The 13024-nt window shown below is 47.5% G+C and overlaps 1 protein-coding gene across 13 annotated transcripts in view; it reads left to right on the forward strand.

The window, feature by feature from the left end:
- Positions 1 to 13024, forward strand: part of unc13a (unc-13 homolog A (C. elegans)) — a 60852-nt gene that overhangs the window by 37278 nt on the left and 10550 nt on the right. For 6 of the 13 annotated variants that reach the window (XM_020048960.3, XM_034293702.1, XM_020048956.3 and 3 more), the window contains 8 exons: positions 162 to 250; positions 1028 to 1177; positions 1480 to 1603; positions 2578 to 2583; positions 4405 to 4434; positions 5545 to 5601; positions 5709 to 5789; positions 6904 to 7051. In XM_020048960.3, the coding sequence (XP_019904519.3) occupies positions 162 to 250; positions 1028 to 1177; positions 1480 to 1603; positions 2578 to 2583; positions 4405 to 4434; positions 5545 to 5601; positions 5709 to 5789; positions 6904 to 7051 (685 nt within the window). The remainder of the gene's footprint in view (positions 1 to 161; positions 251 to 1027; positions 1178 to 1479; positions 1604 to 2577; positions 2584 to 4404; positions 4435 to 5544; positions 5602 to 5708; positions 5790 to 6903; positions 7052 to 13024) is intronic. The other 7 variants (XM_020048957.3, XM_020048962.3, XM_029121512.2 and 4 more) reach the window with 3 other exon arrangements.

Raw genomic sequence — 13024 nt, forward strand, 5'->3', positions numbered from 1 at the left:
CCTCAGGAGCTGCTTTCTCTGCTGAGTGCTCTCCTCTTTCTGAGACACCAGACCACTATTTGCTGGGGAATGTTTCTGTGTGAAAGACCTGGTACTCTGCCAGTCTCACAGACACTGTGTGTGTGTGTGTGTGTGTGTGTGTATGACTGTGGGTGTTTCAGCTGTGCAAGGAGGCCAGCGACTTCCTGAAAGACCTACAGGTCAAGCTGAACACTGTCATGGATGATCTCAGCAGGATATTTTCCGTCAGGTGAGCTGGGCACACTGCTGGGCACTGCCAGGCAACATGCGGCATTCTAACACACATGCCAATTACCCATGCATTCCTACTCTGATACGTATTTAATAGGCTGTTATCAATAGCGTCATATGTAGACTTCCATGCTCAATTGTGCATGATAGCATTAAAACAGTATACCTATATCACTCAGTATTGGATACAATTTAACTGGATATTTCAGTGATACATTTTTTCCGGAGCTGTATAACTAAATATTGTTTCATTTGCTTGCCATGTATGCCTATAATCAGTAGTGTTAATGACAGTAACCTAGACACACAACCTAATGAGTTTGCTCTCAATCTTGCTAATTGATTTCAGGGTTTTTGCAGAAGTATTCTTTATTGAAGCAAGCTAAATTGCACCAGCCCTTTTCATAGCTACTCTAAAGACTAAATCGAACAAGCATGCTGATCATAAAAACGTGCACCTATTTGGTATATTCTGTGATATAGACCTGAATGTGTGCAGGTTGTTTTGCTTTAATAATCATAAATCAATAGTTGTGGTGTGATCTTGAAGAGGAGATCTTGCTCCAGTACCTTTCATGAATTTGATTATGGAATTTTATACTTGGGACACACGGCGCTGTGCACATGCCATTCTGATAATGAAAAATGAAATGAAATGAAAAAAACGAGGAAATGATAAACATTGACTTTATTTTCATTGCCACTATTGCCAAAAGAAATGCTAGGAGAAACACTGTGCACCTCCTGTGTGTCTCCGGTTTTGCGTTGCGTGTAGTTTCCAGCCCCAGATTGAGGACAATGTGAAGCAGATGGGAGACATCCTCAGCCAGGTGAAGGGGACCAATGTGGGGGCGAACAACTGCAGCAGTGTGGCTCAGGACGCTGACAACGTGCTGCAGCCTATTATGGACTTCCTGGACAGCAAGTGAGAGAGGGAGTTTTGTCTTTGTTGTCACAAAAAAACCCTGCAGCCTGTCTTTCCACTCCTGATTAGACTCTTTATCTTGATTGTTCTCTTTTTCAGCTCAACTCTCCTCTTAGTCTTCTTTGTTGTAGCCCCCTCCATCTTTTTTTCTCTTTCCTCTTTCTCTCTTATCTGTTTCGTATTGGTATTTTGCTTCAGTTCCTGTCAGATCTTGGCTGGAGCTCTATGTTGGACTCCCTTCTGTCGCTCATTATTCCTCCCTCCTGTCTCTCTCTTTCCTCCCTCGCCCTGTGTCCTGCCAGCCTGACACTGTTTGCAAAGATCTGTGAGAAGACAGTGCTGAAACGTGTTCTGAAGGAGCTGTGGAAGCTGGTGATGAACACTATGGAGAAGACCATCGTCCTGCCTCCGCTCACGGACCAGACGGTACGAACACCCATCTGTCTGACAGCTCACATACACAGGCACACGGTCACACACACACACACACACACACACTGAAACACACAATCACATCCATGCACTCACAACACACGCAATAACATGCACTAAGCCACACAACTGTTTTACACACACACTCCATCACTGCCAACACTGCCCACATGGCCAACTGCTACACAGGCAGAAGCCACCTCTGAGATTGGGATGAGTACCAAGACAGACCAGAGTTATTTTTAGTCAAGGGATTCATGCTCGGATATGTGGTATGTGAGGTAGCTATACTGAAGATTTGATCTGTTCTGAGGAGGGCTACAGCATTAGGAACAGGCAACATTCTCCCTCAGAGACACACAGTCAGCCGCCCGGACAGCCATTAGACAGGAGAAGAAGATGTCTGAAATGGCAGGCATTTTTTCAACATTACAGGATGGCTCCTCTGCTTGATTTGCATGGGGAAGAATAGATTTGGTCATGGAGTGCATGATGAGCCCGACACGGCCCTATCCCCATCCCCCACACACAACTACAAAAGGTCCCTAAGTCGTCCATTAATTCAATAGATCTAGGTGGAACCCAAAGGCGGAAGTGGAGGGGAGTGCACCATATCATTCTAACCCCAGTTCATCGTTGCTTTCCAGTATGGCTCTCCTCGTCACAAACCAACATCTGAACTACACCACAAAAAAAAAAACATTAAAAAAACAAAAAAAACATTTATTCTCCAGGATTTGGCCATTCAGACCTGAGACTTTCATGCTGGAAAGCAGCCTGGTATTTATTTTGATATATCTGTTCTCATTTTTCATTTGGTAACAAAGAGCGTCACGTCATTCTACAGCAGTGTATGGTTTCCCTGTATGTGTGCTGCTACTGCTTGGTAGACTGAACGGGGCTCTGTGCGGCTTCACTATAACCCTTCTCTCTGGATACGCCCTGCTCCCACTGCTCTCCCTCCACAGATGATTGTAAGTACGGCACTCCTGCGTGTCAGTGTGTCTGTCTGTCCCACAGTCCGTTGCAAGATGGTCAGTCCTCTGCTAAATGTGGCTGCGAAGTCGTCGTCCGTCCCCGTCCCCCCCCCCGTTGCCGCCCTCTCCCCTCCCCCCACATCCTCACTCTTCTTCTGTCTCTCTGGCTTCCACCTGCTCTGTCGTTCTTCTCTTCCTTTCTCTGTCCTCCCCTCCACTTCTGTCTTTCTCTCTCTGAGGTGACGGCAGCAGGGCGCATTCCTGACTGACTCTGAGCAGGCTGTCCGCCTAGAATGACCCCGTCAAATCAGGCCCCCCCCCCCCCCCCCCCCCGCCGCCCGAAACACCTTCCACTAGCCCTTGGCCCCGCCCCCTCTCTACTCTCTTACCCTATCCTGTGCTTTGGAAGTGTCACTTCTCGAGTTCCTGGTGTTGCCTTGTTCTTTTTGCATCGTGTCCAAGGACTCGACTCCTTCTCTGGGTGACTCTGGCATTGTGATGGTTTGATAACTGGTTCCCACACCACACACTCCCCCTCTTTTCCCTCTCCCCTGTATCTATCACACTCCCCTACCTGTTCCCTGTTTGAAGTGTGTGTCCATGGCCTATGTGGGTTTGTTGCTTGCATCTGATCTACTCCAACTGTAGTAAGTCTCCCAGTATGTCCCTACAGGCCTGCTGTGTTGATTTGTCCTGATTTGATTCCATGTCGTTGTAGGGATGGTTGAGGATCCCTTTATCTGGTTCCCTAGAGTCAGATAAACTTGTGTATAGCATTTTTATATCTATGCATAGAGTTTGAAGGAAGTTACAGACAACGCATGGATTTTGAAGGGAGTTGTCAGATAGCGTGAGCACATTAGCAAACTAGCTTTAACGCAATAACTGGAAGTCTAACTGTTCCTGTAGACATTCACACATTGCGCTAATGCTAGTTAGCATTGTCTGACAACAATTTCTAACGTCCTTCAAACTGGACATAGAATCATAGAAATGGTATCCATGAGTTCATCTGACTCTGGTATCCACAAATTGCTAATCCCGAACTAACCCTTTAGCGTACTTCATTTCACCCAGGCTGGTCCGTCAGAAGTACTGTACACTTGTTGGGTTCAGGATTGGTGTCTCACACACAAACACACAAAGTGGATTTGAGATCATGCTTTTCCACACAAAAACACAATGCTTCAAATGTAATTTTTCTTTTCCGTTTTTTCCGTTTTTTTCCCCCCAAGCCTTGTCAGGAAGATCAGGGTTTCTGTTCATTTACTTTTATTGATATACTTTTCTAGAATGAATAAAAACACTGTTCTATTGTTTTAGAAAACACATTGACATGGTTTGATCTCCGTAACACATAGCTTATCATTGTTAAGATGGAAACCTATGTGTAAGAGCACCTGTGTTGTACCTGCCCCGTGCTTCCTGTCTCTGAAGACTGCTGGAGGTATTGTTGTCCCTCAGTGGCATGACCCCTTATCTGCAGTTAGTACAGGCTTACCACTTAGGATGGAGGTTATATAGGATGCTGCTCATGCTGATTTACTACTAACCGGCTGACCGTGAACAGAACATGTTGAGTACAATGACTGAGGATGACATGGACCTCTAGAGTCAGTTAAGGTTGATCCATAGATTTTGAGCTAGTAGTTTACTGAATCCCCCCAAAATCTTGTTTGGACTGATCGGATTTGAACCGTACGTATAAACCTTTGAGATGAATAGTTTGTGAGTTGTCTGCTCCGTTAGTTAGTCAGGTAATCAAACTGCAGGGACAGGACCCGTCAAGAAGTATTAACCAATGTCCTCTCTTTACAGGGGAGGGTGAAGCTTGCTTGTCACAGTGATGTAAGGACAAAACCCACTCTAGCTCAATATGTCCTGTCTTCTCTCCTCTCTGTTTCTTTTCTGTGTTCTCTCGCCTCTCTGTCTGAAACAAAGGGGAGGAAGCCGTTGTTTCTTACCTTTGTTTTCTAAATGGCGTTTCTCTCTGCTGGTTTACTGTTTCGTTACTGTCTGGTGTGGTTGACCCAGTAGACATAGCAGTAGCTCCCTGCATCTCAGCCTCTTCACAGCCCATCCACTGTGGCGGCAGACAGTTGGGGTGGACGTTACACACCGATGGCCCGGTAACAACCACCCTTTAGGACAGGACTGCAGCTGCATGAGCCACGTCTCTCTACTGCGGTCTGATTGGTCCTCAACCGTCTGGCGCTGAGGATCCATGATGACGTTACTGATTTGGTCAGACACATTCATGAGATTGAGGGTGGAACACTTCTTGTTACGAACCTTTCTCACAATGACAATGGTTCCCTGAGTGTTCGGACAGGCCTTTTTTAAATTTATTTTTTATTACATGTTTGGTCTGTTTTTCTGTTGTTTTTGGTCTTATTTGAAGAGTTCTGTTTTACAGATGAGGTGTAACTCCAGGATGATGGGTAATGTGGAGCACTTTGTGATATATTCTGCTAACAGAGTATCACACAGTCCTCATAGATACCAGATATATCACCACAGTGCTATTGCCCTGGCTGGGGGCCTGCTGGCTGCATCTCTGCCCTCTCTGTGTGTATGTGCGTGTGCGTTATGTGTGTCTTTGTCTGGTGTGCTCTTGCAATTAGCTGAGCTCCTGTCTTTTTTTCCTGTACTGTACTTCTGTACTGCATTGTCTTGGTGTGTGTGTATGTGTGTGTGTGTGCGAGCATAGTAATGACAATTATGATAATATTTCAGAAAGTCCTTTGATGTGTTTATTTCATTTTAGAGAGAGAAAGGGTGTGTGTGTGTGTGTTCTTGTAAGAGAGAAAAAAATGTATGACTCAGAACTCTGTCCTGCCTGTCCAATATGGAGTTAATCTGTATAACGTTGCTCCTGTGTCGTGACTATCATGAAACCCTCTTCTCTCTTCCCTTTCCCCCTCTCTCTCTCCCTGTTCATACCACTTTGGCCTCTAGGGAACTCAGTTAATTTCCAATGCAGCCAAGCAGCTGGGACAGCTGTCCAAGATAAAGGTACCTGACGTCTAGCGTCACATCAGGACATGTCTGTGTGTTCAAGCACTCATCAACGCTGACTTTGTTTGTGGTCGTTAACATGCCTGTGTGTGCGTACTCGTCAGGAGCACATGGGTCGTGAGGAGGCCAAGGCTCTGTCCCCTAAGCAGTGCGCTGTGATAGAACTGGCCTTGGACACGATCAAGGTACCAGCCCTCAGTTTTCTATACTGTACTTGCACATTTTATAATATTATCTATGTTATCTATATTATATTGCAGGGTAAACGAGATTGATAAATTGGCAAATATACTCTTTCGACTGCTGTAATCGGCCTAATGGACAGGTCTCAAATAGTCACCATATTTTAAAGGATTATTGTTTTGTATTTTATTGAGATTTCATTCTATTCTTCCTGTACAATAGGTGTGCCTTGACTGAGGTTATTTAATTACTATTTAGTCCAAAGGGCCATAAGGCATAAATACCCATAATGCCAAACAACCCACCAGTCCATCAGTGCAGTGGCAGTGACATACCCAGGTTACTTTATTGAAACCATACCAGCTCAAAACCAGGCAATCTCTGTCTACTGCCTGAAAGGTCCCTCAATGTACACTGCTGTTAAAACGTTTGGGGTCACTTAGAGATGTCCTTGTTTTTGAAGGAGAAGCACATTCTTTGTCCATTAAAATAACATCAAATTGATCAGAAATACAGTGTATACATTGTTTTTTGTTGTAAATGACTGTGGTAGCTGGAAATGCCTGATTTTCAATGGGTTATCTATGCAGGCGTACAGAGGCCCATTATAAGCAACCATCGTTCTTGTGTTCCAATGGCACCTTGTGTTTGCTAATCAAGCTAATTGATCATTAGAAAACCCTTTTACTATAACTTTAGCACCGCATCAACGTTTGTGGGTTCAAAATGGCTCAACAGGCTCAAAATGGCCAGAAACAAACCTTCTTCTGAAACTTGTCAGTCTATTCTTGTTCTGAGAATTTAAGGCAATTTCTCGCTGGGAATAGCCTTTATTTCTCAGCACAAGAATAGACTGGAATAGTTGCAATAGTCATTTACAACATTAACTAAGTCTATGCTGTATTTCGGATTAATTTGATGTTATTTTAATGGACCAAAAATTTGCTTTTCTTTCAAAAACAAGGACATTTCTATGTGACCCCAAACTTTTGAATGGTAGTGTACACAATTTCAGAGACATATGAGCTGTGGGTCTTCTAAGACATGGTCAACATACTTCATCCTAGAATTGAAAGATCTGTTGTCTGAAGCAATCATCTTTCTGTCCTACTGCAGCAATACTTTCATGCTGGTGGGGTGGGTCTGAAGAAGACCTTCCTTGAAAAGAGTCCCGACCTGCTCTCACTACACTACGCCCTGTCCCTCTACACCCAGGCCACAGACAAACTCATCAAGACCTTTGTTTCAACTCAGAATGCACAAGGTAGGCTGTCTGTCCACACGCCCACTATTTATATCACTCTGTCTTCTCACTCTCTTTTCTATTTTCTGTCTGTTTCACATGCCTCTCTGTCTTCCTGGGTTCCTGCAGTTTACTCTCATTGGGGGGTAGAAGTCCATCTATTTAGTCTTTTAGACATTGTTAGGGTTGTTTTTGTCTTTTCTCAGTTTCCTTTAATGAATAATGACAATAACAGGTCAAATTCCACTTGGTGTATCATAATTACCGTTGGGATAGTATTTAAAGCTCTATATTTGAAATATTTGAGAAAGTTTTCACACTGACATGTAGCATCAGCTTCAGGCAGTTGTAATTAATTAATTGGATAAAATCAATAACTCTTTATATATTATATTACTGTAACCCTAACATATAGTTCTGAGGCACCGCAGAGTGAGTACATTTAAGTCACTTTAAAACATCCTTATTTTAATGGACTGATGGTGGTTGCATTTGATGGTAATTCTCATCGGAGGGTGGGGAGAGCAGGAAAGTGTCATCTTCACCATGCCTCCACCTCCCTCTCTATATCTATCTATATTAACAGTATCTCACAAAAGTGAGTACACCCATCACATTTTTGTAAATATTTGATTATATCTTTTCATGTGATAATACTGAAGAAATGACACTTTGCTACAGCGTAAAGTAGTGGGTGTACAGCTTGTATAACAGTGTACATTTGCTGTCCCCTCAAAATAACTCAACAGACAGCGAGTGAGTACATCCCTAAGTGAAAATGTCAAAATTGGGCCCAATTAGCCCTTTTCCCTCCCCAGGGTCATGTGACTCGTTAGTATTAAAAGGTCTCAGGTGTGTTACATTTGGTGCTATCGCTCTCACACTCCCTCATACTGGTCACTGGAAGTTCAACATGGCACCTCATGGCAAAGAACTCTCATAAAGTTGGCCTAGGCTATAAGAAGATTGCCAAGACCCTGAAACTGAGCTGCAGCACAGTGGCCAAGACGATACAGCAGTTTAACAGATCAGGTTCCATTCAGAACAGGCCTCACCATGGTCGACCAAAGAAGTTGAGTCCACGTGTTCAGCGTCACATCCAGAGGTTGTCTTTGGGAAATAGATGTATTAGTGCTGCCAGCATTGCTGCAGAGGTTGAAGGGGTGGGGGGGTCAGCCTGTCAGAGCTCAGACCATATGCCGCACACTGCATCAAATTGGTCTGCATGGCTGTCATCCCAGAAGGAAGCCTCTTCTAAAGATGATGCATATGAAAGACCGCAAACAGTTGAAGACAAGCGGACTAAGGACATGGATGACTGGAACCATGTCCTGTGGTCTGATAAGACCAAGATTAATGTATTTGGTTCAGATGGTGTCAAGCGTGTGTGGCGGCAACCAGGTGAGGAGTACAAAGACAAGTGTGTCTTGCCTACAGTCAAGCATGGTGGTGGGAGTGTCATGGTCTGGGGCTGCATGAGTGCTGCAGTTCATTGAGGGAACCATGAATGCCAACATGTACTGTGACATACTGAAGCAGAACATGTTCCCCTCCCTTTGGAGACCGGGCCACAGGGCAGTATTCCAACATGATAACGACCCCAAACACAAGATGACCACTGCCTTGCTAAAGAAGCTGAGGTTAAAGGTGATGGACTGACCTAAACCCTATTGAGCATCTGTGGGGCATTCTCAAATGGAAGGTGGATGAGCGCAAGGTCTCTAACATCCACCAGCTCCGTGATGTCATCATGGAGGAGTGGAAGAGGAATCCAGTGGCAACCTGTTAAGCTCTGGTGAACAAAGAGGGTTAAGGCAGTGCTGTAAAATAATGGTGGCCACAGAAAATATTGACACTTTGGGCTCAATTGGACATTTTCACTTAAGGGTGAAAATGTATACATACATACACATACATGCACACATATATATATATATATATATATATATATATACACACTCACCTAAAGGAGTATTAGGAACACCTGTTCAATTTCTCATTAATGCAATTATCTAATCAACCAATCACATGGCAGTTGCTTCAATGCATTTAGGGGTGTGGTCCTGGTCAAGACAATCTCCTGAACTCCAAACTGAATGTCAGAATGGGAAAGAAAGGTGATTTAAGCAATTTTGACCGTGGCATGGTTGTTGGTGCCAGACTGGCCGGTCTGAGTATTTCACAATCTGCTCAGTTACTGGCATTTTCACGCACAACCATTTCTAGGGTTTACAAAGAATGGTGTGAAAAGGGAAAAACATCCAGTATGCGGCAGTCCTGTGGGCGAAAATGCCTTGTTGATGCTAGAGGTCAGAGGAGAATGGGCCGACTGATTCAAGCTGATAGAAGAGCAACTTTGACTGAAATAACCACTCGTTACAACCGAGGTATGCAGCAAAGCATTTGTGAAGCCACAACTCGCACAACCTTGAGGCGGATAGGCTACAACAGCAGAAGACCCCACCGGGTACCACTCATCTCCACTGCAAATAGGAAAAAGAGACTACAATTTGCACAAGCTCACCAAAATTGGACAGTTGAAGACTGGAAGAATGTTGCCTGGTCTGATGAGTCTCGATTTCTGTTAAGACATTCAGATGGTAGAGTCAGAATTTGGCGTAAACAGAATGAGGACATGGATCCATCATGCCATGTTACCACTGTGCAGGCTGGTGGTGGTGTAATGGTGTGGGGGATGTTTTCTTGGCACACTTTAGGCCCATCCATCCATCCATCTTCTCCCGCTTATCCGGGGCCGGGTCGCGGGGGCAGCAGTCTAAGCAGGGATGCCCAGACTTCCCTCTCCCCAGACACTTCCTCTAGCTCTTCCGGGGGGACACCGAGGCGTTCCCAGGCCAGCCGGGAGACATAGTCCCTCCAGCGTGTCCTAGGTCTTCCCCGGGGTCTCTTCCCGGTGGGACGGGACCGGAACACCTTCCCAGGAAGGCGTTCCGGAGGCATCCGAAAAAGATGCCCAAGCCACCTCAGCTGACCCCTCTCGATGTGGAGGAGCAGCGGCTCTACTCTGAGCTCCTCCCGGGTGACCGAGCTTCTCACCCTATCTCTAAGGGATCGCCCGGCCACCCTGCGGAGAAAGCTCATTTCGGCCGCCTGTATCCGGGATCTTGTCCTTTCGGTCATGACCCAAAGCTCATGACCATAGGTGAGAGTAGGAACGTAGATTGACTGGTAAATCGAGAGCTTCGCCTTGCGGCTCAGCTCTTTCTTCACCACGACAGACCGATACATCGACTGCATTACTGCAGAAGCTGCACCGATCCGTCTGTCAATCTCCCGTTCCATCCTTCCCTCACTCGTGAACAAGACCCCTAGATACTTAAACTCCTCCACTTGAGGCAGGCACTCTCCACCAACCTGAAGTGGGCAAGCCACCCTTTTCCGACTGAGGACCATGGCCTCAGATTTGGAGGTACTGATTTTCATCCCCACCGCTTCACACTCGGCTGCAAACCGTCCCAGTGCATGCTGAAGGTCCTGGTTAGAAGGGGCCAACACGACAACATCATCTGCAAAGAGCAGAGACGAAATTGTGTGGTCCCCAAACCTGACACCCTCCGGCCCCTGGCTGCGCCTAGAAATTCTGTCCATAAAAATTACGAACAGAACCGGTGACAAAGGGCAGCCCTGCCGGAGTCCAACATGCACTGGGAACAAGTCTGACTTACTGCCGGCAATGCGGACCAAGCTCCTGCTTCGGTTGTACAGGGACCTGACAGCCCTTAGCAAAGGACCCAGGACCCCATATTCCCCAAGCACCCTCCACAAGATGCCGCGAGGGACACAGTCGAATGCTTTCTCCAAATCCACAAAACACATGTGGATTGGTTGGGCAAACTCCCATGAACCCTCCAACACCCCGTAGAGGGTATAGAGCTGGTCCAGTGTTCCACGGCCCGGACGAAAACCACACTGTTCCTCCTGAATCCGAGGTTCTACTATCGGCCGTATTCTCCTCTCCAGAACCCTGGCATAGACTTTCCCGGGGAGGCTGAGAAGTGTGATCCCCCTATAGTTGGAACACACCCTCCGGTCCCCCTTCTTAAAAAGAGGGACCACCACCCCGGTCTGCCATCCAAGAGGCACTGTCCCCGACCGCCACGCGATGTTGCACAGGCGTGTCAACCAAGACAGCCCCACAACATCCAGAGACTTGAGGTACTCAGGGCGGATCTCATCCACCCCCGGTGCCTTGCCACCGAGGAGTTTCTTGACCACCTCAGTGACTTCAGCCCGGGTGATGGACGAGTCCACCTCTGAGCCCTCATCCTCTGCTTCCTCAATGGAAGACGTGTCAGCGGGATTGAGGAGATCCTCGAAGTACTCCTTCCACCGCCCGACGACATCCTCAGTTGAGGTCAACAGCTGTCCACCTCTACTGTAAACAGCGTTGGTAGGGCACTGTTTCCCTCTCCTGAGGCGCCGGATGGTTTGCCAGAATCTCTTCGAGGCCAGCCGATAGTCCTTCTCCATGGCCTCACCGAACTCCTCCCAGGCCCGAGTTTTTGCCTCCACAACCACCCGGGCTGCAGCCCGCTTGGCCTGTCGGTACCCGTCAGCTGCCTCAGGAGTCCCACAAGCCAACCAGGCCTGATAGGACTCCTTCTTCAGCTTGACGGCATCCCTTACTTCCGGTGTCCACCACCGGGTTCGGGGATTGCCGCCTCGACAGGCACCGGAGACCTTACGGCCACAGCTCCGAGCGGCCGCTTCGACAATGGCGGTGGAGAACATGGTCCACTCGGACTCAATATCTCCAACCTCCCTCGGGATCCAGTCGAAACTCTGCCGGAGGTGGGAGTTAAAGATCTCTCTGACAGGAGACTCGGCCAGACGTTCCCAGCAGACCCTTACAGTACGCTTGGGCCTGCCGAGTCTGTCCAGCTTCCTCCCCCGCCATCGGATCCAACTCACCACCAGGTGGTGATCAGTTGACAGCTCCGCCCCTCTCTTCACCCGAGTGTCCAAGACATACGGCCGCAGGTCAGATGAGACGACAACAAAGTCGATCATCGACCTGCGGCCTAGGGTGTCCTGGTGCCACGTGCACTGATGGACACCCTTATGCTTGAACATGGTGTTCGTTATGGACAAACTGTGACTAGCACAGAAGTCCAATAATTGAACACCACTCGGGTTCAGATCCGGGGGGCCGTTCCTCCCAATCACGCCCCTCCAGGTGTCACTGTCGTTGCCCACGTGGGCGTTGAAGTCCCCCAGTAGAACAATAGAGTCCCCAGTCGGAGCACTTTCCAGCACCCCTCCCAGAGACTCCAAGAAGGTCGGGTACTCTGCACTGCCGTTCGGCCCGTAGGCACAAACAACAGTGAGAGACCTATCCCCGACCCGTAGGCGCAGGGAAACGACCCTCTCGTTCACCGGGGTAAACTCCAACACATGGCGGCAGAGCTGGGGAGCTATGAGCAAACCCACACCAGCCCGCCGCCTCTCACCATGGGCAACTCCAGAGTGGTGAAGAGTCCATCCTCTCTCAAGGAGTGTGGTTCCAGAGCCCAAGCCGTGTGTAGAGGTGATCCCGATTACCTCTAATCGGAACCTCTCAACCTCACGCACCAACTCAGGCTCCTTCCCCGCCAGCGAGGTGACATTCCACGTCCCTAGAGCCAGTTTCCGTGTCCAGAGATCGGGTTGTCTAGGCCCCTGCCTTCGACTGCCGCCCGATCCTCTTCGCACCGGCCCCTTATGGTCCCTCCTGTGGGTGGTGAGCCACTTTAGGCCCCTTAGTGCCAATTGGGCATCGTTTAAATGCCACGGCCTACCTGAGCATTGTTTCTGACCATGTCCATCCCTTTATGACCACCATGTACCCATCCTCTGATGGCTACTTCCAGCAGGATAATGCACCATGTCACAAAGCTCGAATCATTTCAAAATGGTTTCTTGAACATGACAATGAGTTCACTGTACTGAAATGGCCCCCACAGTCACCAGATCTCAACCCAATAGAGCATCTTT

The sequence above is a fragment of the Esox lucius genome, chromosome 8, assembly GCF_011004845.1.
Source record: "Esox lucius isolate fEsoLuc1 chromosome 8, fEsoLuc1.pri, whole genome shotgun sequence".
NCBI classification, from domain to species: domain Eukaryota; kingdom Metazoa; phylum Chordata; class Actinopteri; order Esociformes; family Esocidae; genus Esox; species Esox lucius.